The following is a 25,085-nucleotide window of genomic DNA, read 5'->3' as shown; positions in this document are numbered from 1 at the left end:
CCATGATATATGCATATAGACATAGTGTAAGCTGTTAGTTCACACATAAGTGTTTTTGAAACTTTCTTTGTTTAAGGACAAAGTACAAAGTCCATTAAGCTGTAATGATATGCAAATTACATGAGGCCTCAGCCAATAGTCATGTGCCAGGTTTATCTTATAACCAATCATTTTATGCCAACCATGTTAGAATAGTCCAACCTGCTCTTGTCTGTATTGTATTTAAACCACCTTTGTGCACCATTAAATTAGAATCCACCTTGATACACCAAACACCATGTGTCTTCGTGATTCTCCAGGTCAAAGATCGGCTGTAGCCAATCTTGGCCTGTTAATTAATTTTCCTTTACAGACAGCATATCTCTGGGGTATTATGATTCCCCCGACACTTACCTCTCCCGGTCCGCCAATCATTATACTCGGGGGTCCGAAAAGACCCCCGAGTATAATGATAGCAGGGGTAGCGGCTGTCACCGGGCCCCTAATGTCCTGGGCCCTGTAGCAGCTGCCTCTGCTGCTATGGCGGTAGTTACGCCACTGGTTCTACTCCTGGTATAGAACATACTGACTAAAATACTGCCATGTAAAAAAAGGCTTTAAGATAAGGCCCCACATTCTGGAGACACAGTGGAAACTAATGCTACGTTTTACAGTGCAAAAGTGAATGAGAATTTGTTTAATCTCATCCACACACTGCAGAAAAAAAGTGTAAGTGCTGTGATTTCAAAAATGGTTGCGTCTTTTCAAATTGCAGCATGTCAATTATATCTATGGAAACAATGGGGGTTTCCCTATAGGTGTAATGGAAGCAAAAAGTTTTCTGTGAAAAGCACTATGGGAAAAACCGCAATGTGGGGTCTTAGCTTTAAGCCCCTTGCAGATGATCGTGGGGGAGATCAGTGTGCTACCTGTATTTTTCACTGACTCATTCATTTCAATGGGCTCATGCACACGACCGTGATTTCCATGGAAGAGTGTGCGGACTGTGAATCTGCACGGCAAAATATAGAGTAGGTCCTATTCTGTTCAGTGTTTGCAGCACAGACTCGCCCATAGAAGCCTATGGGAGACTAAAAAACGGACATGTACTCTATGTGTCATCAGGGTGTTTTCCGTATTTGCGGACAAGATAGGGACATCATTATTTATCTCCTGTGTTTTGTGGGGATTTTCTCTCTGCATTTTTCGTGCAGCAACCACACGGACCCCTTTATAGTCTATGGGGTCTGTGGGTTTCCTTAGGTAACCGCTTTTTTAAATGCGGATAGGTTTCCGTTCGGGGGGTCCCCAAGAGGGCTCCCCGAACGCAGATGTAAACTGGGCCTAAGAAGCACAGACCAGTAGCTCCCATATAACTAACTGCAATCTGTATACCTGATACTCCTAGCCTGGTCTAATGTTATGTCCACATCTGCGTTTCATGCTCCGTTTGAAGCCCCCATTGGAGATTCTGTCATATTTGACAGTACTATTTAACAGCAACATGAAGGATGACACACACCAGAACCCCAGCAGGCTGAATATAAGTCAATGAGGACCACCTGGCACTGAGGGTATATGTCATGTGCTAGTGTGAACACAGTCTAGTGTTCCCAATATAGTAAGACAAGGATATTCTGTGTAATCACAATAAATACTACACTGCAGGCATACCGCTGTGACTGACACAAATTGTAGGTAAAATAGGAGGAACTATTGGGAAAATAATTTCCACATAAAATACAATGGAAGCAAAACGTTTTCCTGCACTCGTGCATCAATAAAACTTACCGCAGAAGCCCTACACTGTCTATGCAATATTATCTATGGCTGTGAAGGGGATATATGGGGTCACCCCTGGGGGTCTAATTTGAGGATTTTACTTACTTAGCAAGCAGTTATATTCTGTGCCCGTTCAGTTCATTTTTACTCTCAGTGTTAAATCTCCTGCTCCCCTTTAGGCTAAGGCCCCATGTTGCGGAAACGCAGCTTTTTATGTTGCAGAAAGGAGAAGTATAAGAACTTCTTATATATTTCCCATTCCTCTTGTAGCCATTCTTGACTTTGACTCAAAAAAAACGCAGCAAAATCTGCAACAAAAAAAGCTACATTTCTGCAATGTGGGGCTTCAGCCTTAGGGCGGGTTCACACCTGCGCCCAATCTCTGCTATGCAGGTTTCCGTCTTTTGCCCGAGAAACTGGACAGGAGATGGAAATCAGCAGTCAGTTATCAAACCCATTCAAAGGTTTTTTTTTTTTTTTAACCGGACACAAAGTCGGACATGCAGGACTTTGTGTACGGTTAAAAAAAACCCAGTTTCGCCGCGGAGACCAGAAGAACACCACAGGCGGACACTGAGTGCCGGGCTTCCGTCTCCTGTTGGCAGAAAATGGAAGCCCACAATGCGGAGATCGGGCGCAGGTGTGAACCCGCCCTTACACAGTTTCATCATTAGTTCTTTCCAGCCGCAGCCATTTCTTGTTTTTCATTTTCATATGTTAGGGTATGTTCACAAATAGGAATTTTCCATGGATTTATGGCTGTATTCTGCCCTAAATCCAGAGTAAATTCCACTCAATTTTCATGGCAGTTTTTATTTTATGTAGCTATCACATTGTGAAACTGCACCTTTAATACCATTCACTAGAATAGGAGCAGAACTGCTTCCAGCGTATACACTGTATATAATTTCCCGATCAACCTGTGTAGGTCAACAATATAAAAAACACATGGGGGGAATTTATCATTCCTTCTATGCTAAAATACTGGCATAGAGGGATGATATTAAGGCGCATAGAGGGATGATATTAAGGCACATATTTGGGCATCTGCAGCTCACCTATGTGAGTGTGTGAACTGCATTAGCATATGTCTTATTTTTGGTCGTCACTCAATAGACTCAAGTCTATGAGGATCCGTGAAAACAGATTCCACGTGAAAAGGATATATGGGGTCACCCCATGTCAAAATAAACTGGTAAGTCTGCTATATGGCTTTAGCATACCACCCAACTTTTGAACAACAGAAAGAGGGAAGAAAATGTACGGTGCAGAAAATTTAGCCCCGTCCACTTTTATGTTGACTCCGCCCATTCTCTTTCATTTTTCATGTCCCCCGACACAGTATAATCCTCCTACAGTCACCCGCACATTAGCTGTCTCAACATTGTAATGTCCCCCTTCCAACTGCCCCACAGTATTAAGTCCCTCTCCTGGTGCCCTAGTTTAAACATGAAACTGGATCAGCTGGAGGGGGACATTAGCAATGGGGGTAGTTGGAGGGGGCAATAAATAAATGGCAGATGAAGTGGGACATGAGACGGTGGGCAACTAGAAGCAGACATTAAACCGTAGGGGTAGATGGAGGGTGACATTATACTGGGGGCAACTAGAAGCAGACAAATCCCCTTCCAGCTCCTCCCACGGTTTAATGCCCTCTCCAGTTGTCCCCCAGTTTAAATTCCCCCTTTATCTGCTCCATTTCATGTCCCCTCCTCCATCTCTGCCCCCGTTTTCATCTCCCCCCTCCATTTCTCCCTCAGTTTCATATCCCCTTTCATCTGCCCCCAGTTTCATGTCCCCCCCTCCATCTCTGCCCCCAGTATAATGACAAACACACACAGACACACAGACAGACACATACACACACACACTCTCTCTCTCCATCCTACATCTCACATCCCCCCTTCCCCCTCCCTTCTCAGTACCTTACACGGATCTCTTCTCTCTTCACTGCACGGGACACTGACACGCCGACCTAGTCACGTGACCATGTGATGTCACACAACGTCCTTGAATCATAGTAAAATGTTCCTCCAATCACCGCAGCCTCTTATCTGTAGAAAGAGCAGGCGGTGATCGGAGGAATGATTGATCAGTAAATCATTTAAAGGCACATAGCGGGACATGTAGGGAGCTGCACGGGACGGTGGGACAGGAGTAGGAAAACGTGAGTGTCCCGCGGAAATCAGGACGGTTGGGTGGTATGCTTTAGTGGTATGGATATTACCTAAGTAATGCTAAATATGTTGAGCTGCAACGTGCCCACTTTTTTCACAAAGAAAAAAATACTCCAGACATACTTATAGGGAAAAATGTAGATTGTGAGCTCTATATGGGGCTGACAAGCTAGGTAAGGGGAAAAAAACAAAAACTGTTTGTAAGCCTTAGGGTGCATTCACACTGAGTAAACGCTAGCTTATTTTGTAGAGTAAAATTACACTTGTAAATTTTGCTATCCCATTGACTTCAATGATATTTTTTTACAAGTGTAAAAATACGCCTGTAAAAAATACGCCTGTAAAAAATACGCCTGTAAAAATACGCCTGTAAAATGTCATTGAAGTCAATGGGATAGCAAAATTTACAAGTGTAATTTTACTCTACAAAATAAGCTAGCGTTTACTCAGTGTGAATGCACCCTTAGCCTACAAAACTGTGAGTCCATGCCTTTATGGTCAGTAGTACTCAAGTTTGTTTACAGTGCTCATAATCTGTTAATATAGGTGGGAGCGGTGCTGCTGTCCGCACATTGCAGCAGCCCCTCAGGTTCCTCCATTCCCAAAATACATTTTATTAAAGTTATCCACTTATACTCGACTGAAAAATCTTTTTATGATATAGACAAGCTGTATTAGGACACCCTCTAGTGGTCAGCAAATAGATTTACAGTAGGGTCCTATACTGGCCTTGTGTTTATCTTCCGTTGATACCACTACTAATAAGATATGGCTAGCCACTAGGATTTTTTTTTTCCTTTAAGTGTGGGCACTGTAAGTGTAAGACTAAGGCCCCACGGGAAGATTCACAGTGCTGCGGGAACACATCGCGGTTCTTCCCGCAGCGCTTTGAACAGAGAGTTTGTGGAGTTTTCCTCTGTGGACTTTCTGTTACAATTATATCTACAGGAAAGCCGCTGGCGTTTCTGTAGATATAATTAACATGCTGCGATTTCCAAAACCGCGCCGGTTTTGGAAATCACAGCGCTTCTGCGCTGCGTTTTTTTTTACCACAAAGTGGGCATTGGATTCGCATGAATCCCATACACTTTGCAAGTACTGTAAAATGCCGCTATTTTTCCCCACGGGATTTCCGGCCCGTGGGGCCCCGGCCTAAAGCTTCAAAAATTGAGAACACTGGATTTTTACTAAGGGTACACAAATACCTAATGGGTTTAATTTTAGACCCTTGCTCTCACCACCACCACCAAGAGTGGGCACATTTATCAGTACAAGCCCGACACTTTTCTGTCTACATTTGCGCCAAAATTCATAGTGCACAGCATTTATGAACCGTGTGCACCACAAACAAAATAAAAATACAACAGACTAGACACTTTCGAAAAATGTGCACCAGAATGGGCGCGGTTTAGAAGTGTCTCACTTTATGACACATTTATGAAACAGAAAAGAACGAATATTGCAGGAATTTCCTGTGCAAAGAAGATCAAATTTAAACTGGTGTAAATAATTTACAACAATTTACTTTGTATGCCAAAAATTCCTGTCGTGCGCCACATACTCGTCTCAGTAAGTGAGAGATGATTTTTGTCTGCCTATGTTATCCCATTATGTCTTGCACCAAATATTTGTCTCATGGTGTGCCAAGATATTGGAGCTTCTAGAAACTCTCCATGTTTATGAAGGTCTGTATGACAGATTCTTAATTTAAGGGTATGTTCACGTAGAGTTCTTTGCAGGTGGATTTTGACACGGAATCTGCCTCAAAATCCTCCTGCAAAAATGGCTCCCATAGACTATGTTGCCACGGATTCTGTGTACACGGCTCGAGACACGCTCCTGTTTAGGTCCATTCATTCAGGCTTAATTAGGAGCGGAATGTGACAGAATGCCATGGCTGCATCCGCATCCCGTCGTGGATAGCCGCGCAAAATGTTCACAAGGCAGAAAAATTTTCCTCAACCGTTTCCTCTGGGTGAACATACCCGAAGACATTGCAGAGATAGATTCTTTGGAGGCCTCATTCCATTTTCAATAAACAGTAGAATGATTTGCTTTACCAAAAAGTTGTCTCGGTTTCATCTGTCCACAAGACATTTTCACAAAAGGATTTTGGCTTACTCACGTACATTTTGGTACACTGCAGTCTAGCTTGTTACGCCTCTGTGTCAGCAGTGGGGTCCTCCTGGGTCTCCTGCAATTGTGTTTCATTTCATTCAAATACCAATGGATAGCTTTTGCTGACACTGATGCAGCCTGAACATGCAGGACAGCTTGAATTTCTTTGGAACCTGATTGAAGCTGGACCTGCGTCGCAACTTTACATCAATATTTCTCTTCTGACCATGTCTAGGGAGATTAGCTACAGTGCCATGGGTTGTAGATTTCTTGATTATGTTGCATACCGTGGACAATGACTAGCAAGATCTCTAGAGATGGACTAGTAACCTTGAGATTATTGATATTTTTCCACAATTTCTCAAGTCCTCAGACACTTCTCTTCACGCTTACCCCTGATTCACATTAGCATTTGGATTCCGTCCGGGGGAGTCCACGAGAACCCCCTCCCCCCCCCAAACGAAAAACCAACGCAACTGCTGTTAAAGCACATGGACCCCATAGATTGCAATGGGGTCCTTGTGCTTGCCGCGCACTGCACACACAAATAATTCATGTGGGCAGTGCGCAGCAAGCACACAGACCCCATTATAGTCTATGGGGTCTGTGTGCTTTTACAGTACAGCACTTGCAATTGTGTTGGTATTCCGTTCGGGGGGGGGGGGGGTGTCTCCATGCGGACTATAACTGGACGGAATCCAAATGCCAATGTGAATCAGGGGTAAATGTGTCACAAACAATGCAAAGATCGAGTCAACTTCTCTCCTTATTATCTGGTTTCAGGTGCGATTTTTATATTGCCCACACCTGTTACTTGCCACAAGTGAGTTTGAAGAAGCATCGCATGTTTGAAACAAAGTAATTTACATGCAATTTTGAAAAGGTGCCAACAATTTTGTCCAGCCCATTTTTGGAATTGTGTGAAATTCTGACAATTTTTTTTTCTGTTGTACCAATACACACAAAGGAAATAGATATGTGTATAACAACACGTGTAATAATTACCTGGGTGAAATAATTTTTTTTCTGTAAAAATTTCAGGGTTTCAGGGCTGCCAATACTAAGGGCCATGAATGTATAATAGAGTCCTTTTATACATGGAAATTTTATTATGCAACTGTAAAAAAAACCTCCTTTGATATTCCATCGATAGAAATTATCACAGACAATGCAGAATGGTCATTAGCTGTACATTACAGCTAACACCTGTTTAAGGTGGCATTGTAAATTACCTTTTTTTTGGTCACACTTACGAATAGTTTATGCTTTTTTCCATTATATTGCAAAAAAAAAAAAAAAAAAAAAATCACTTACAAAAAAATTATTAAATTAAGATTATATATCAACTAGATTAAAATAAAAAAAATAAATTTTTTTTTTAGCATCATATACCCTATTTTTGGGACTGTAAGATGTAACAGACTAACTAAAGTTTAGAAAATAAAAATTGTGAAAAAAACTTTCATATTAATTTCCTGGGGGTTACGAGCCGGTATGTTTGAGAAGATGAAGGAGGTCATTAGCTAACAGTTAAGTATAATATACCATTGATGCCTCCAAACAGTACAATAAGGCATTACACTTTGTGAAGGCAATAATGACCATTAAACTGTGTGCGTGTGGCAATAAAGAGAATTATACAGTGTATGGGGCAATAATGTGGTAATATTGGTGTCTGCCACATCGTATGACATCCTTAATACCCCCACAAAGAATTGACTCTTTAGCCCTAATTCATTATATAACAATGACAGCAGGGATTGGCAATTCCTATTCTGACGTGGCTTTCCGCGTCAAAATCAGGACCAAAATACGCCATCCCATGTACCGTGTGAACGGGGCCTTAGACTGACGTGAGATTGTCCATTGTGTGTATATTTATATTAGACCTGACATAAACAGATACAAGAAGACAACAAATTTAGAAAAAAAAAACGTATTTTGTTTATTGAAGGCAATGTAAAGGCAACATAAGATAGCAATAGTGGAATAAAACAATCTCTCATGCAAACAGGATTTTTTTTTTTTTTAATTGTATACAGGCTTCAACATAAACCTATAGATTAGCCCTGGAATTAAATAAATCTTCTTTGTACATTCAGTAAACTTGAATCATATTAACTGAAATAAATTAGAAAATGTACATTATCAGTATCACACATTAATCCATAGTTTACCATGTTCTGCATGTAAAACCTGTACAAAGTCTTCACAATATGGTCAGATGCTAAACAGTAATAAAACAAGCACAGAACGTTTCACAGAAAGCAGCAGGTAAGTCCATACAGATTCCCTTTCCTAGTGTTAACACAAAAAAAGGCAAAAATGATACGAGAAAACATTGCACTTGATAAACAGACACATGTGCAAACAGAAAATCTGCTCCTTATAGGATGGAAGAAAGTACAGAGAGCAGGACAGAGCTACAATCGTGTACACAATGATGTTCCCCAGAAACGTACAACTAGGACCCCAGATTAAAATAGAATAAAAATAAAATAAAGAAATAGAAAACAACCTACTGGAACATCCCTTTAGGCCGGGGCCCGACGGGACGAAAATGCTGCAATTTGCCTGTGATGGAAACGCCACGGGGAAAAATTACGGCTTTTTCTAGCGAATCCCTTGCCAACTTTTAAAAACTGCGGTGTGGACACGTCGCAAATTCCAAAAAATGCGCAGTTTTGGAACTCACAGCACGTCAATTATATCTACGGAAACGCCGGCGGTTTCCCCATAGATATATTTGTAACAGAAAGTCCGCAGAGGAAAACGCCACAAACTTTCTTTTTAAAGCGCTGTGGGAAGTACCGTGATGCGTTGCCGCCGTGGTTTTTCCCGCAGTGCTTTTTGGCTGCGGGTCGTCCCGTGGGGCCTTAGCGTTAAAAACTCTGGTATGGAAGTGAACAGTATACTATAGTAGGGGAACTGTATTAGCACAATTCCCCACTATACTATCTATTCCTTGTTTGTACCGTGCAGTGTTGTAAGGAAAATGAAAATTTTAATCTTTCTAGATTTAGATTACAAATGTTTTAAAAACTGCAAATGTGTGAACTATCTATTAAAGAGGACGTTTCATAGGTTTGGGCACAGGCAGTTCTATATACTGCTGGAAAGCCGACAGTGCACTGAATTCAGCACAGTCGGCTTTCCCGATCTGTGCCCCGGGTAAAGAGCTATCAGTCCTGGTACTGTAGCTCTTTACAGTCAGAAGGGCGTTCCTGGCAGTCTATCAGGAACGTCCTTCTTCACAGCAGTGCCTATAGTGTTGTACAGTGAGAGCTGGGAGGAACGCCCCCTCCTGATAATACTCATCTATGGACGAGCACTATGAGCAGAGGGAGGGGGCATTCCTCCCCGGTCTCATAGTACAGCGCGATAGGCGCTGCTGTCGAGAAGGACGTTCCTGACTGACTGTCAGGAACGCCCTCCTGACTGTAAAGAGCTATGGTACAGGCACCGATAGCTCTTTACCCGGGGCACAGATCGGGAAATTCAACTAAATTCAACGCACTGTCGGCTTTCCAGCAGTATATGGAACTGCCTTTGCCCCAAACCCATGAAAGGTCCTCTTTAAGTGTCCATATTACAGTTACCTTGATGCTGCCATGGGCCAAGTGACTGCAGTGTGTGACATGGGTTTCACTGGTTTGGGCTACAGTATTTTCACACAAAATATCTCCATTAGATATGTTTCAAGTATATCAAATACAAGCTTTATACAAAAGACAGACGATAATTTAACGACTTGAATTTATGTAAAAACGTCCCTTCGAGCCTTTTCTAAAACCTGCTCATACTTTGTTATGTATAAATTACACTTGTAAAATTTCAATTTTGAAAAATAAAAATTGTTAAACTAACAAAGAGTGATATCCATTAAAAAAAATGTACAAGATAGAGAAATAGCACATAAAACAGAACATAAAACAGTAAATTCACCAAAAGCCAACTATGCAGATTAGCTCTGTTGTAGAGAGAAGAAAACGGTCTCAGGCTAAGGACACATAAGACTGAGACGGCTCCTTACATGACGGCTACAAACCGGCAACTCTTCCTGCAGGCACAAGTAAGCCACCACATTGTAACCTTCTGCGGATATGTGGACAAGATTTAGAGTATATATATATATATATATATATATATATATATATATATATATATATATATATATAGACTGGACTATACAAATGTGCTTTTACATACCATACCATAATTTAGATTTCATTTAAGTACAATTAGGAATGCAAAGTCCATACATGAATAGCAAATCTATCACTAACTGGTCCGGAGACAGATCACTGGACGCCCCTCTGCAAGTATTCTGTATATTCACAAGACTGCAGGTACAATCTGTAAAATGAATTTACACAGAGCTCTAACACAACAAGTATACCAGAAAACTGTATAAACTTATTATACAAAAAAATACACAATTGTGAATACGCCTTTACTTAGATGTCTGTATACTTTATTTGAGATGGGCTTTATGATATGCCACAGTAGCAGCAACATGAAGATCATAACTGGCCAAAGGGGTTGCTTGAAGCTACTAACCCAAATGTCATGAGCAGATATGCTAAATGGTCCTCACACCTTCATCGGAAACAAAAAGGAACAATATGTGGCAAAATGTGACTATGATACCAGAACACCCTGCCAATACCATGCCAAACCTGTATAACCATCATTGGCATCAATGGATTTTTGGTGCAAACCAGTAGGACCTCCATGAATGTCTAGAAGAAGGTACAGGTTGTCTATGTGACACCATGAAAAATAAAAATACAGCAACCTAGATAAACATGTAAAACACGTTACAGACTTTGGAACGTTATCCTTTGTACACATCATTGTGTAACCTGTAATACAGGTACCGTATCGTACATTTGTCATCAGTATTACTAGAATATGCTGACGAATCATTACAAGGAAAACCAAATATACACATTGCAAACAGAGCACATATACCTGCCTTTAGGACACCATGCATCCAACTATATGGGAGAATAAGCCCAAGCCCAAGATTTACTTTAGTGGCTATAGACAACAAGGTCACGTTTTCAGAGACCGTGTCACATACAAGGGTATACATGGTATACTGTAATGCTGAGTGGCTCAAATAAAAGTATTTACCACTTCATGGGGCATAATACAGAGGGGTTAAAACTTTGCAATTTGGTTTCACAATAAAAATAATAAGTGCAAGAACCTTTGATCTCCACATTATTACAGCTCCATGTAAGGAGAGGATGTCAGGTGATCTAGCCCTACCATAAGACCCCCAGTGATGGGTCGGACACTTGCAGAGACCCCACATATGCAGGGATGCCTTTTTTTGTGTTCATTGCACCATCCTTGCTTGGTTAAAACAAATTTGATAGATTATACTAAAAATGGCAAGTGTCACATGGTCAGACCCATTCCTGGCAAGTGCTTTTAGTCTCTCCTCCCAGCCCTGCCCAACGCCTTGTCCTGTGCCATGACGGACAGTGCCAGTCTTTCCAACATCATTTCACTTCCGAGACACCACACATGCAGTTGTTTTCGGATAGGCTTGTGTGCATGGCCAGGAAAGTAAAATTGTGATGTGGGGAAAAAAGAATAGCAATGTCAAGTTGGGCACCGGCGGTGTCAGGCAGGGTTATGAAGTGACAACTGGAACACTAACTGGGAATAACAAGAAGAATGGGATTAACAGTGACAAAGGTATCCCAACGTGTGTGGTAAAGCACCTACAAAGACCCGGGAGTCACGTGGTAGAGCAAAATCATCTCACAGACTATCCACAAGGCACGCAATTCACAACTGGACCACAACGCCTACTTCATGCAATCTCATGAATACAGCACCAGCTACCTTTTTAGTACCTTAATACATCGTCTCATAGACTTCCATAACATAATATAATATAGCATGGTAAGCAACTTGGAAACAATAAAACTTATTTTGCAGGAGAAAAGTTTTTTCTCCTGTGCTTGGACTTAATCTACCTTCCGTTTCAGGTTGTGTCCCACTTCCAGTGAAGCCGATGCCAACATATGCAGAAACGATCACAAACCTTGGCACAAAATTGTTTAGAATATAAATATAAGACTATACTGAAACATCAATAGTATATATTCACATACATAGAAAGGGAAAGTTGCTCATTTGTACAAGTTCCAGTATACATGCGCAAAAATATCTTTGGATTCACAGTAAAATTGTTAGCAGCAATGGTTTGTGCCAGTTCTAGATATGTATTTGTAATGCACCGCTAGTGAAAATGTTACCAAAGTATGGCACATATTCAGTCAAGTACCTTAGAGTTTACATGACAGCTACTGCATTAGATGATGCACACCAATCTTAGGAAGGGACGACGGGATTTAGAACAGCAATTGCTGGAAGACAATCACTATAGAAAGGCAATGGTCAGTGCAGTAGAAAACAGGGAGGGTAGTCACGTACCGCACGTTCTGAGCAAGATCTGCGACGTATTTAACAAATGTCACTGTATTGGCATATGTCGCCCAAAAGGTCGCATTGTAAAGAGTGTTTCCCTGGTGTATATGCCAGCGTATGTTCTAATGCAGTGTGCACAGATCTATGGATTAAGAATCAGTCAGCAGTTCTTACCTTTTCTTATACCCTAGGACCATGATGGCGAACCTATGACACGGGTGCCAGAGGTGATACTCAGAGTCCTCTCTGTGGGCATCCATCTGTGGAACAGATTATACTGTGTGGGGGCCACTGTGGAGCATATTGTACTGTGTGGGGGCCACTGTGGAGCATATTGTACTGTGTGGGGGCCACTGTGGAGCATATTGTACTGTGTTGGGCTATTGTGGAGCATATTGTACTGTGTGGGGGCCACTGTGGAGCATATTGTACTGTGTGGGGGCCACTGTGGAGCATATTGTACTGTGTTGGGCTATTGTGGAGCATATTGTACTGTGTGGGGGCCACTGTGGAGCATATTGTACTGTGTTGAGCTATTGTGGAGCATATTGTACTGTGTGGGGGCCACCGTCGAGCAAATTGTATTGTATGGGGACCACTGAGCAGCAGATTGTACTGTGTGGGGGCCACTGTGGAGCAGATTTGACTGTGTGGGGGTCACAGTGGAGCAGAAAGCTCTATAAAGTCCCATTCGTATGACCATATTTTGCAGGTCTGTAATTGTGTTCAATTATGGATCCGCACATTATTAACGTTAAATTGCCATGTTGGCACATTGTGATAAATTAGTGGGTTTTGGGTTGCAGTTCGGGCACTTGATCTCTAAAAGGTTCGCCAACACTGCCCTAGGACAATGCACAATTGCCTTTACAAGAACAGAACAATGTCAGTACCCTCCATTAAGTAAACTCTTGGGAATGTTTCCATACATAACCTTCAATATGAAATGGTCCCCACAAGTCATACATCACCTTCTGCATGGTCTAATGTTCTCTCTATAGGGAGGTATTGGTAATAGTGTGCGACCTCTAATCCAAAGCATATCATAAGGCAACAGGTAACACAGCATATTGTAAGGTTACGCTGAATCACAGATCCATAGTCCAGCATAGTGGAACATGACATGTATAGACTTCAGCGTATGATCACCCATTGCTCAACAGGCCCATCGTCACAGACCAGCAAAAACACAGAACAAAACACTTCAACAATGGTTTGTCATGTACTTGCCGTCTAATCACACTCAATGAAGCAAACAGGATGCTTAAAGGCAACTTTTCCCCATTACAAATACTTGACAACACAGAAACGGCACTGGTAATACTGGTCTTACGGGGATGAAACAAGAGATCAGGGGAGAGGTTAGGCATCCACTAAATACAGGTAGTTGCAGCTCTTTCTGCAGCAATGGCTCCGAATCGATCAACAACAGACTTACATTTGAAGCAGTGTTAGCTACCATGAAAACTAGAGGTTGGTCAACATTATTAAGGCAAAGCAACTCTGTAGCAATATACATGGACTTGTTTGACAAAGAACATCATATTTACAAAAAAATAACCAAAAAAAAAAAAAATCTGAATAAATGCTCCAGAAAATGTTGCCTCTTAGAAATGAGAAGCCACAGATATGATAAGACACCATTCAGGAGGAATGACGGCCTGGATGGGTCTGTAAATGCCTGTGGTGTAAAGTAAAACTAATGGCGTCCAAAGTACAGGCCGAATGTTAAATGCAGACCAAACTATCATTGGGATAGACCAACTGGTTGCCAGTAACTAAAGAGTCAATGCAGTAGAGTATGTGCTCTTGTATCCCCCTGCTTATATACATAATACTGGCTCTATATACAGATTGGTTTACTGCTGCAAGGAACGTATGTGCAACATCATCGGCATGGAGGTCCTCGGGATCAACATGGATTCCAAATTGGTCTCAGAATGTTCAGTGCTTCATCACATGTTTACTAATAAAAGAAAGAGATCAACGTTGTCTATAAATCTTCATTTATGCCCATTCATTACACAGGATACATTGTTCCAGAGAATACCTTCCTGGACATAAAAAAGCAAGATGACTCAAGAGAAATTCAGCAACCCTAGAAGAGCACCAACCGCACCAAAATAGCCCTGGAAGGGGAAAAACCAAACATTACATGGCTGAAGGAATAAGGGAAAAATAAATATATATAAAATCTCATTACATAGCTTTCTACTTCGCTTTACATCTTAAAAAGTTTTAAGTTTTCTATTGTTTACTATATAGAAATTTTAGGAAATACACTTCCAGAATCTAATTGGTTAAGGCAATTTTATTGGTTATAAGAGTTTCGAATACCTCGCTCCCATAGGAATGCATGGGAGTGGCCGTACAGCAGAGGGTTAAGCGGCCGGCTCAGTACTATGTAAATGATTGGGATTGAATTGCAATATCACATAAAGCTACTATACAATGTATGGAGTGAAGAGGTTGCAGCACCCGCCCTAGTACTGCAACTCCTCTAATAAGTAGACTGACAAAGATGTTGGATGTCCGATGCCCATAAATTAATTAGCAATATAAAAATCTCAATAAAAACCTCTTTTGAAAAAGCCCCTCAGCTTATACACAGCAGCTGCACGGTGATCGTGCAGCTGCTTTCAATGGGAGCCGGCTGTAACTTCAGCCGGAGCTCCCAGAGAGGTGGCAGGGAAGATTTATTACCTCCCCTGCCTTCTCGATCGCTCAATGAGCGCTGTATACACAGCTATGGACGCTGCCATAATTCAGCCGCCCTCTGACCTGGCGGACACGTGATCCGACGGGAGCAGAGTCTTGCAAAAGTTGCTGGGTCCTACAGGACCCCAGATCAGCTCAGTAAGCTGTGTATACAGCGTGCAGGAGGCTGGATTTCTCCTGCAACTGAGGCTATATGTACCAGCCCCAGTTATAGGAGAAATCAGCCTCAAGTACAAAAACAAAATGATCAGATGTCCCTAAAGGTCTCTTATCACCTTATGGGGACACAATCTGGAGAAAAAAAATAAAATAAAAAAGTTTTTTAAAAAATGTAAATAATAATAATAATAATAATAAAAAAAAACCGCCAATAAAACGCCGTTAAGGTTATAGCCCCACCCCTGACGACACCATACAAAATAAAAATTACCGTAACGGAGAGGAAAAACTATATTATAAAGTTTTTCAGTGACTCTGTGTTATTAAATAAAAAAATAATACATTGAAAACCAGAAACAATTTCCCTCCTATTATGTTTATATTTTCCTGGATATAAAAAAAATTAAAACACATTTGAAAATAAAAATAAAGCCCTATGTTTTCCTCGAAAAATAACGCAAAAATTAGTTGACTGAGACATACGAGAAAAATGTTACATCCCTCAAAACCGCACATACAAAATAAACCTATAATGTGTCTGGTCTTGGACCACAAATTGGCCCGGTACTGAAGTGGTTAAATTAATAATACATATCTAAGTAGTGTCCTAATAATAATATATTCCAGTAATACATGGACTTTTTGAAGGTCTTATCTCTTTTTTCGGACATACCTCATGTTCCAGAAAAAGTGCTTTAAGCTGACCGTTCGACCAGTAATCCAATGCATATGCCAGCAATTTCATTGAAAGGGTATTTACCCGTAGAAAATTACCCACAAAAATGACTCGGTTTATTTTCTAGAAGACACAAAGTCAAATAAAAAGGTTTGGCTTTAACTAAAAAATAGAAATGATGTTGTAGTCAGTAACCTGGAATTGGATTAGCATCACAAGATACAGAGGAAACCTCATAATATATCTTATTACAGAAATCTGATTCCTTTTCCATTACCGTATTTTTCGGACTATAAGACGCACTAAGGTTTTAGAGGAGGAAAATAGGGAAAAAAAAATTAAGGAAAAAAAATTGGTGAAATATTTAATAACCTAATAATATAATATTTCACCAATGTAAATAGAACCGGGGGCTTTCGGACACAGGAATACCAAATGTGTATGTGTTTCACAGTAATGTTTTTGTTTTATATGTATTGTAGGGATATGGGGGTGATTTGAACATATCTATCTATCTATCTAATCTATCCTATCTATCTATCTATCTGTCTGTCTGTCTGTCTATCTATCTATCTATCTATCTAATCTCATCCATGGATGGAAAGAGACACCCTGCAGTGAAGCTATGTAAGAAGAGAAAAAGGGGCGGGCCAGATGGGTGAAGGAGGCGTGGTTTCAAGCTTGCCGAGAAAACCACGCCTCCTCCTCCCGTTTGGCCCGCCCCTCCTTCCCTGTCTGTGTGGTTTCATTGCCGGAGCCAGATCTGAGAGGCAGTGAAGGAGGGGCGAGCCAGACGGGTGAAAGAGGTGTGGTTTTCTCGGCAAGCTTGAAACCACGCTTCCTTCACCTGTCTGGCCCGCCCCTACTTCCCTGCCTCTCATATCTCGCTCCTGCAAACACACGACACAGACAGGGAAGGAGGGGCAGAGCAGGCAGGCACCGTGCTGCTCTCCTTTTGATTCTCATAGACAGGACACAGACGCTGCGCACGCTGCATTCGGACTATAAGACGCACACACATTTTCCTCCCATATTGGGAGGAAAAAAAGTGCGTCTTATAGTCCGAAAAATACGGTAGTTAGACGGCTTTCCTTATCCATATCTTAATTCATTCTGTTTGTTTACAGTCGGCATCACACAGAACTCCATGTCTTTTCTAGCATCCTCCTCCTCCTCTCCTTAGCGTAAGATATGTTTAAAAGTTGTTGTTTTTTTTATATTGACCTGTATCATTATTATTCCATACATACACTAAATGGTATTGGGACACCTACACATTTCACCAAAAGCAGTTTTTATGAAATCCCATAGCCACAGCTGCAGGGGAAAAAAAATCAAGCAAAATTGGTGAAGTCTCCAGCCAAGTATTATATATGTTGAGTCTGGTTTCAAGTTACAATGGACCGGAAAAGACTGGTCTATGTTGAAAATATGATATCCTGGGTCCATTGTAGCCCAAGGGGCCATTGTATTCCTGCTTTTCTTAGACTCTTCTGAATTTGGAACTGTATTTTTTTTTTTTATTACTTAATTCTTATTGTATAGATTGTTGTATTCTCCTACAGCCTTCATAGCCCTGTACAATGCTGCTTGATCCATATGCCACAAGGCAGCACTATAAAGAAGCCGAAGGATGTAAGCAATAGGTAGCCGGGATGTAGCTCTGACAGAAACTGGTTGAGAGAGAAAAAAAAAACAACACACTCTTGTGGGTGTCCAGTTGTGATCTTGACAAAAGACATTCAAGCCACAAACTACGTTTTAGCTGCGGCATCCGCCTCGCGGCAGAACCCTGCGGGCTAGGCCCATTCATTTGGGCCTACTCCGGAGCGGGAAGCTGCGACTGTCGGAAGCCAGGACAGTCGCATTTTGGTCCTATTCTGATAAGGCTTCCCGCGTCAAAATCAGGACCAAAATACACCATCCTGTGCCCCTTGCGAACTAGCCCTACTAAAGCCAGTGACCCTCATTAAGGGGGATCCCAGAAATACAGAACAGTGGGATTCAACCTATGGCTCTCTTTAGTGGTTATGATACTAAAACTCTTAGCCCAGGACTCAAAGTCATGTATCAATGTTTAATAGCCATCTTACCTCATTGACAGCACACATCCGAGCAATTGAGCCAATATTATTGGTGATGGTCACCAATGTAGCACGAGCCAGATCCTCTTTACTAACAGATTCCCGTTTATCTTTGTAAATCATGTTACCAAAACTGAAAGGTAAAAATGCAGAGAGGTCAGGTGAAAGTAACATTATAGAATACACAGAAGATACTATGGTATGTTATTATGTATGTCAGTGCTACATTGCACACCTGGTATAAAGCCACTGCACAGGACATGGGTTAGAGCTGTACTGCCAGACAAGACAGGCACACTGTCTGGCAAAAGTATAAAGGGCCTGCCCCAATCATACGAAAAGCCACAGTGCGCACTGGACAAGGCTTTCCTATACACTGGACCATCTACCCTAGGGAAAAACTGTGGATAATGGTAGAATATTCCTGATGTAGAATGAGATGAACAGAGGCTTCCAAAGATTTTATAAGATATTAGTAAATGTAATACGGATGTAAACTAGATCTCAAAACGCTTATTAAAACTGGTGGGTGCTGGAGACAGTCGAGTATAGAGCTCCACTGTCTCCAGCACTCCCATTGAGAATGAATGGAGTAGCAGAGCTCATGCTTGGTCTGCCGCTCCAGCAGGACGGACGAGCATCGGTGCCCCGTTTTCAGGATCAGTGGGAATCCCAAATGTGTGATCACTATACCCATTATGAAGTTATTCTGCCATGCCATCAATAGGAATAACTTCATTACCATAAAAGAAGTTTGTCAGCTAAAAAGAAAAATACTTGACATAGACAAAGTAAGAACTATATCTCGTGCAGCTGGAAAAACATTAGAAGTGTGAATTACACCAAATTTATTTAAGAAATTACAACATTAGATAAAGAAAAAAATCCATTTTACCTCGATGCTACTGCCCATCCAGGAAGTCCAAATCTTTCATAGTCGCCTCCATAGATGTCCTTTACTAATTTGTCAGCATTAGTACTATCACCAGATGCCGCCATTTCCAGAGCCTCTTCAAAGCTTTCACAACCAGTCAGTAAACTACAGAGACCGAGGAAAGTGCCTCCACCCAGGCTAAAGAAGGAAACATTGGCACATTACTAATAGCCAATAAGGTCTTTATACACAGCTCCATTCCATAAACCTGACATCTATAGGTCCACAGCATATAATATTCATGGACCTACAAGAAGGGGTCCTAAAGAAGGCTTCCTATGTGTGTAAATGAGGAGAACCGTCAATGAAGCTGAGCTGCTTGTGCTGGGAGAAGACGTGGGTGAGTGACCCAGCAAAAACTTCTCATTTTGCTGCGCTCATCATAAAACTACAAAGTGAAAGAACCTGGAGTTACATTAAAATGTATTTTTGTTGTAGGAATACCCTTTTAAGCTTAAGTTCCCTTGTGCAACTTTTTCATGTCTGTGTACCGCGCCATTTTCTATTATCACAGGTAATAAATCGCTCCCAGTACAGGTTACACAATGCTGTAATGTTTCATTTGCAAGCTCACTACTCCCCAGCCGCCATGTGAACAGCAAACAAGGAGAGGGAGATCAGGCAGATGAATCATGGGAAATGGAGTTTTTGTTCACAGGTTCACTGCATGTAAATAAGAGTGAGTTACAAGGAGTCTCAAGTAAAATAAAGCCAAGAAAAGGGTGCACAAGAACACAGTGAGTATTTAGCACTGCTGTGGATGTATTTGTATATAAAAATTGAGTCTTCAGTAGTTGATATCTTTTTTAATGGCTAACTAAAATGATGACAGATTGCAAGCTTTCGGGACTTCTTAGTTCCCTTCCTCAGGCATAGTTCTCATTATAAAACTACAAGGAGGCCTGATAAAGGGAACTAAAAAGTCCTGAAAGCTTGCAATCTGTCATCATTTTAGTTAGCCATTAAAAAAGGTATCAACTACTGAAGACTTTCAATTTTTTTTTATATCTCATATCCACTGGCTAATAGGTACAAAGAAATTTTTTCTCAGATAATTTTTGGAAGCTGGATAACCCCTTTAAGTTCCAATATACTGGAAGAAGTCCTATCTGGTATAAATACGTATTTATCATGGCTACTTATTTACAAGCACGAGATGCAAAGTGCATTACCTTGTACCACATACTCTTTTATAGCTGTCCTTGGAATGGACTGCGAGAATGCTGACTCCGGACCCAATGTTCACAACCAGTAACGGATAAGGATCATCAAGATTGAAAGGAATTTTCTGGCACTGCTCGGGGTGTGAAGCATTTTCAAAATAATAGCACTCGGCCTGTCCATTAAACCTGACAGAATCGATGTACAACAAGCCTCCAACAAGGGAATCCAGTTCATCCACCTTGTGCAATTCTAGATTTCCAATCTGTTTAGAAGGGGAAAAAAAACAAAAAAAAAAAAACAATGACTTTTCATTTTTTATCACGTCATCTGTGTAAGAATGTATGCAGAATTAAAAACCACAAGTGCCCTTCTGTAGAACAGAATGCATGAGATTTTATAAGGAAATCAACACAAGTCACACATTAGAAGGGGTTTCTGGAACACTGATAACCTTAACAATCCTTAAGGTAGGTCATTCATTGATGATCCCTGGGACCCCCGTGGACCAAGACGATTGAAATGGCAAAGGCTCTTCCTGAGCCATGTGACATTATGTTCATTGGTCAAATGGCTTGATAGCAGCTCAGCTGAGAGCCGGGAGGAACGCCCCCTCCATCTGCTCGCAGTACTCGTCCATAGATGAGCATTATCAGGGAGGGAGGGGGGAGTTCCTCCCGGCTCTCACAGCGCAGCACGATTGGCTGTGCTGTGAAGAAGGACGTCTCTGGCTAACTGTCAGAAACGCCCTTCTGACCATAGAAGAGCTACGGTACCGGACCGTAAGCTCTTCACACCGGGCACAGATCGGGAAAGCCGGCAGTGTGCTGAATTCAGCGCACTGTCAGCTTTCCGGCAGTATATAGAACTGCCTATGGGCAAAATGGTGAAAAGTCCTCTTTAAGGCTAAACGCGCCACTTTGCGGAAAGATTTTGTTGCGTTTTGAGCCAAAGCTAACAATAGCTACAAAAGGAATGGGAAATATATAGGAAGTTCTTATACTTCTACCTTCTGCTCAATTCACTCCTGGACTTGGCTCAAAAAAACGCAACAAAATCTGCAACAACAAAAAAAAAGCTGCATTTCCGCAACGTGGGGCTTAAGCCTAAGGCTGAAGCCCCACGTTGTGGAAACAGCTTTTTTTTGTTGCAGAATTTGTTGCGCTTTCAATTCAACAAAAGCTAAAAAATGTGTATGGCAAATGGCAGAATGGAGAAACATAAAGAAAGGGTCAGTCTAAGCGAAGATTGTGGTACCTACCGTTCTAAACTCTTCTTCAAATTTATAAGCACCGCCACCTGTTGCACACAGAACCGTATGTAGTGTTGAAAAATTCTTATCCCTTGCCATCTGAATAAATGTTGGTAGGTCTTGCGTGGGAAATCGAATAAAGTGCAGGTTTCCTTTCCTGCCAAAGAGAGTCAGGTTTTTCAGCTCTAAGTGGACATCTCGAATGCCCGTAGAACCATAGGCTACATTGGAAGTCAGATATTTACGGATGCTCTTTAAGCTCTCAACTTCTTCTTGCTCCTCCTCTGCTGTAATGTCTATGGGCTCAAAATAAGCCAGTTTCACTAAGGTGCCACCAATGTCCATGCCGAACCAAGGGAATGCTGAAAAAAAACAACATCAAAAATCAACATTATTTCCAGTTTTTAGACCTTCCATGGCTATATACTAAGAATAGACCCCCCAAAAAATCGACAGTGTTAAAGAATAACTATATTGTATATCTTTTCTGCATTGGTATCATTAATACGTTTTTATCAACAAATTTTGAACATTTTCTGCTAAATCCATTTTCTCCGTTGCCAGCAGAAGTCTGTACACGGTTTCCAAGTACATGGTATATGTATACTGCTGTGTATAGGTGAGTAGATCCTGTATAGACTGGCATATCTGACTGTGGGGGGCACTCAAGTAACTGTACTGCAGGTATAATCTAAAACTGCGATTTTGGTGTCATATTAGGATTTTCGACCTTCATATGCCACCGAGAGCTAGGTAGTATAAAGCCTAAGATACTACTAATCGAATACCGTCCCCCCTCCGCTCCTCAGGCTTCAGCCTATTCCAGCAAGTATCACATATTGAAAGGTAAGTCCCTAGAAGCAGAAATTATGAGATGGAAGTTGTGGACTGTTGCACAGGGAGAAAGCTGAAAAGGTTCTTCTACATGATAAAATTACTTAAAGTGAGGTTCATAAATATCAGTTAAAGAGGAGCTTTCATGTCCTCGGACACATGTGGTTTTATACACTGCTAGAAAGCCGACAGTGCGTTCAATTCAGCTTTCCCGTTATGTGACCCTGGGCACGAGATATCGGTGCCATTACCAATATCTCTTCACTGTCAGAAGGGGCGTTCCTTATCGCCCAGCGATGACGCTAAACTGTGAAGAACGCCAACACCCCCCCCCCCCAGTACTAGTCTATGGACAAATACTGTCAGGAGGGGTGTTCCTCACTGCCCAGCTAGACTGTCAGGAATTTCCTTCTGATACTGGGAAGGGGCACATAAAGGGAAATCTGGCAGTGCGGGGAATTCCACGCACGGTCGGCTTTCTAGAGTTATATAAAACCGCAGGTGCCCGAGGACATGAAAGGTCCTCTTTAAATATACTGTATATACACATATGCACTATTTTTGTACAGGTTTAGTTGTACTATTTAGTAGCCCATTTCCACACAGCAATAATTAGGTCGGGATTTTGCATCAGCATTTTCAGCTGAAACTAGGAGCGGATCCAAAACAGGAAAGTGCAAAGTTTGTGCAAAATACTGCCATGTACAAGTGACCTTAGCCACCTGACTCTTGAGCTCTGCCCTGTCCTGCAGTGACACATTCTTTGTCCTAGCTTTATAGGGGTTATGCAAGGAAATAACAAGCTTATCAATGTATCCCTGTGAGCCAGTAAATAAATGAACAATCACATAGATAGGATTCCTGTGGTCTCGTCATTTGGCAAATACAATGAATGCTGTTATTTGATATAATTAAAGTAATATGGTGCGTGCGATCTCCAGAAACTAGAATAACATCTTCAGTCTTCCACTATGAGGAAAACAAGTGTAGTTTAAGAAGTCATCCTATACCACAAGTATTAGAGATGGTCACCCCCCGACTAAAGATTAGTAACACATATCCAGCAACACAAAGATTCATTATGACTCTATGAGGGGTCTTGTGACTTAAAAAATGTCCCTGCAGTATCCCGATAGACTTGTCAGAGGCAGCACCAGCCAAAGAGAAAGAAAAAGCAGTATATTCTGAGAATGGAGACAATCTGATTAGGGCAGCACTTTTCTCTGCTAAGATATATTACAGAGTTTCTTATAATTGCATGTAAAATTTGTTGAAAAGTTGACCATTTAATAAATTACTAAATTTATAAAAAGCATTTCCCGGATAGACGGGAGATCAGCCACAGATGTGAACGAGCCCTAAGGGTCAGTGCACACAGAGTTTTTTGGCGTCCTAGAACTCGGAGGTGTTTTTTGAAGCTGATTTTGAGGCGGATTCAGCACCATAATACTACTTGTGCACTGACCCTAAAGCTGCAGCATTTTAGTGCCACGGCTACAGCTCTGCCTGGTTCTGATGCTGGGACATGGCCGTATTAGCAGAGTTATGTGGGGTACAGATGTCAGATCCCCTTAGATGGAATATATATATATATATATATATATATATATATATATATATATATATATATATATTTATAATAATAAAAACCCCACAGAGAAGCCTGAAAAAGGTTCCACTTCTTGAAAAACAAACAGCAGTGATGTCATCCATGACAGTATCACTACTACACAACACTGTGTCGGCCGCTGTGATCATGTGACACGATATACAACACACAACATCAATGGGTTTTAGGCTTAATTTTGATTCTGCAAAAACAGATCATTTACTGTCCACTTTCTCTGGACACAAATACATATGTCAGATGTAAAAAGTCTATGTACTTAGAAAGTAAATGCACTGGTGAGATAGCTAAGCTTAGCACAGAGCCCTGGTGGCCAGGGACAGATCACACTTACATGGCTTCTTTGCATCCTTGATCTTCATGTTTGCAGGTGGCGTCCTCTCCTGTCTGTGGATACAAGGTGCACAGTCAGTGGCTATGGCATACACTAGGTCCTGTGACTCCAATCAGACACACAGGCCTCGCCCACAACCCCAGTCATGCAGACATTCACAACATCCTGCCCCTGATGGCCCGCCCGGAAGTGACGTCACCCCAGAGTATCGCAAGGCTCACCGGGATTTGTAGTTTCTAGAATCTTCTAAAAACCGGAGCGAAAGCGGCGAACTACAAATCCCTCCTTGCTCCGCGCCCTCACCTGGTCTGTGTGTGTCTGTGGTGACAGGAGCCGGGCTGCGGGTGCGGGCTTGTGCTTAGCTAATGGCTTCTTCTGCCTGCGAGCTGGAGGGAGCGGCGGTCCGGGCGGTACAGGGAAGTTCTTGCAGTCATATCCGTGCTGTACGCAGCTGATGTTGGGGAAGAGAAGCTCACGCCAGGCGCGCTCTAGCCAATGGGAGGAAGCCGAGAAGCAGCGGCCAATCAGCAGCGGCCGGGCTGTGGAATGATTCCTAGTGACGCGCAGCACAGCGGCCTCTATTGTGTGGGGAGGAGGAGGAGGGGAGAGCGGGGAATGGCGGAGCAGGGGCTGCTCTCTGCTACCCGGGGCTGGGGGGACGCCTCGGCCTGGGCTGCTAGTCAGGCAGGAGGGACACATGTAGACTGGCCACAGTCACCGTGTACCAGCCCTTGTAGGAGTCCTCATCCGCCATTTCTTCATTGTGACTATTAAAATGGCGTCTGGTAGCAAATAACATC

General features: G+C 41.9%; 1 protein-coding gene across 2 annotated transcripts; it reads right to left on the bottom strand.

Annotated features, from left to right (window-relative positions):
• Window positions 1–9,449: 9,449 nt before the first annotated feature.
• PANK3 (pantothenate kinase 3) lies at window positions 9,450–24,751 on the bottom strand. Of its 2 annotated transcripts, none has more exons than XM_075274758.1 (8): window positions 24,589–24,751; window positions 24,286–24,338; window positions 21,500–21,852; window positions 20,250–20,503; window positions 19,039–19,215; window positions 18,153–18,276; window positions 16,057–16,182; window positions 9,450–14,635 (listed from the first exon to the last, which is right to left on the bottom strand). In XM_075274758.1, the coding sequence occupies exons 2-8, from the start codon at window positions 24,311–24,313 to the stop codon at window positions 14,585–14,587; spliced, it is 1,113 nt and encodes a 370-aa protein (XP_075130859.1). In that variant the 5' UTR covers window positions 24,314–24,338; window positions 24,589–24,751; the 3' UTR covers window positions 9,450–14,584. The 2 variants fall into 2 exon arrangements, with proteins under 2 accessions (XP_075130859.1, XP_075130860.1); XM_075274759.1 differs by lacking the exon at window positions 24,589–24,751 and adding an exon at window positions 24,507–24,559.
• Between the last annotated feature and the right edge of the window lie 334 nt (window positions 24,752–25,085).

Source organism: Leptodactylus fuscus, chromosome 5 (assembly GCF_031893055.1).
Source record: "Leptodactylus fuscus isolate aLepFus1 chromosome 5, aLepFus1.hap2, whole genome shotgun sequence".
Taxonomy (NCBI): domain Eukaryota; kingdom Metazoa; phylum Chordata; class Amphibia; order Anura; family Leptodactylidae; genus Leptodactylus; species Leptodactylus fuscus.
Note: the sequence above shows the minus strand (reverse complement) of the source record. Positions and strands in the feature narration are given on the sequence as shown.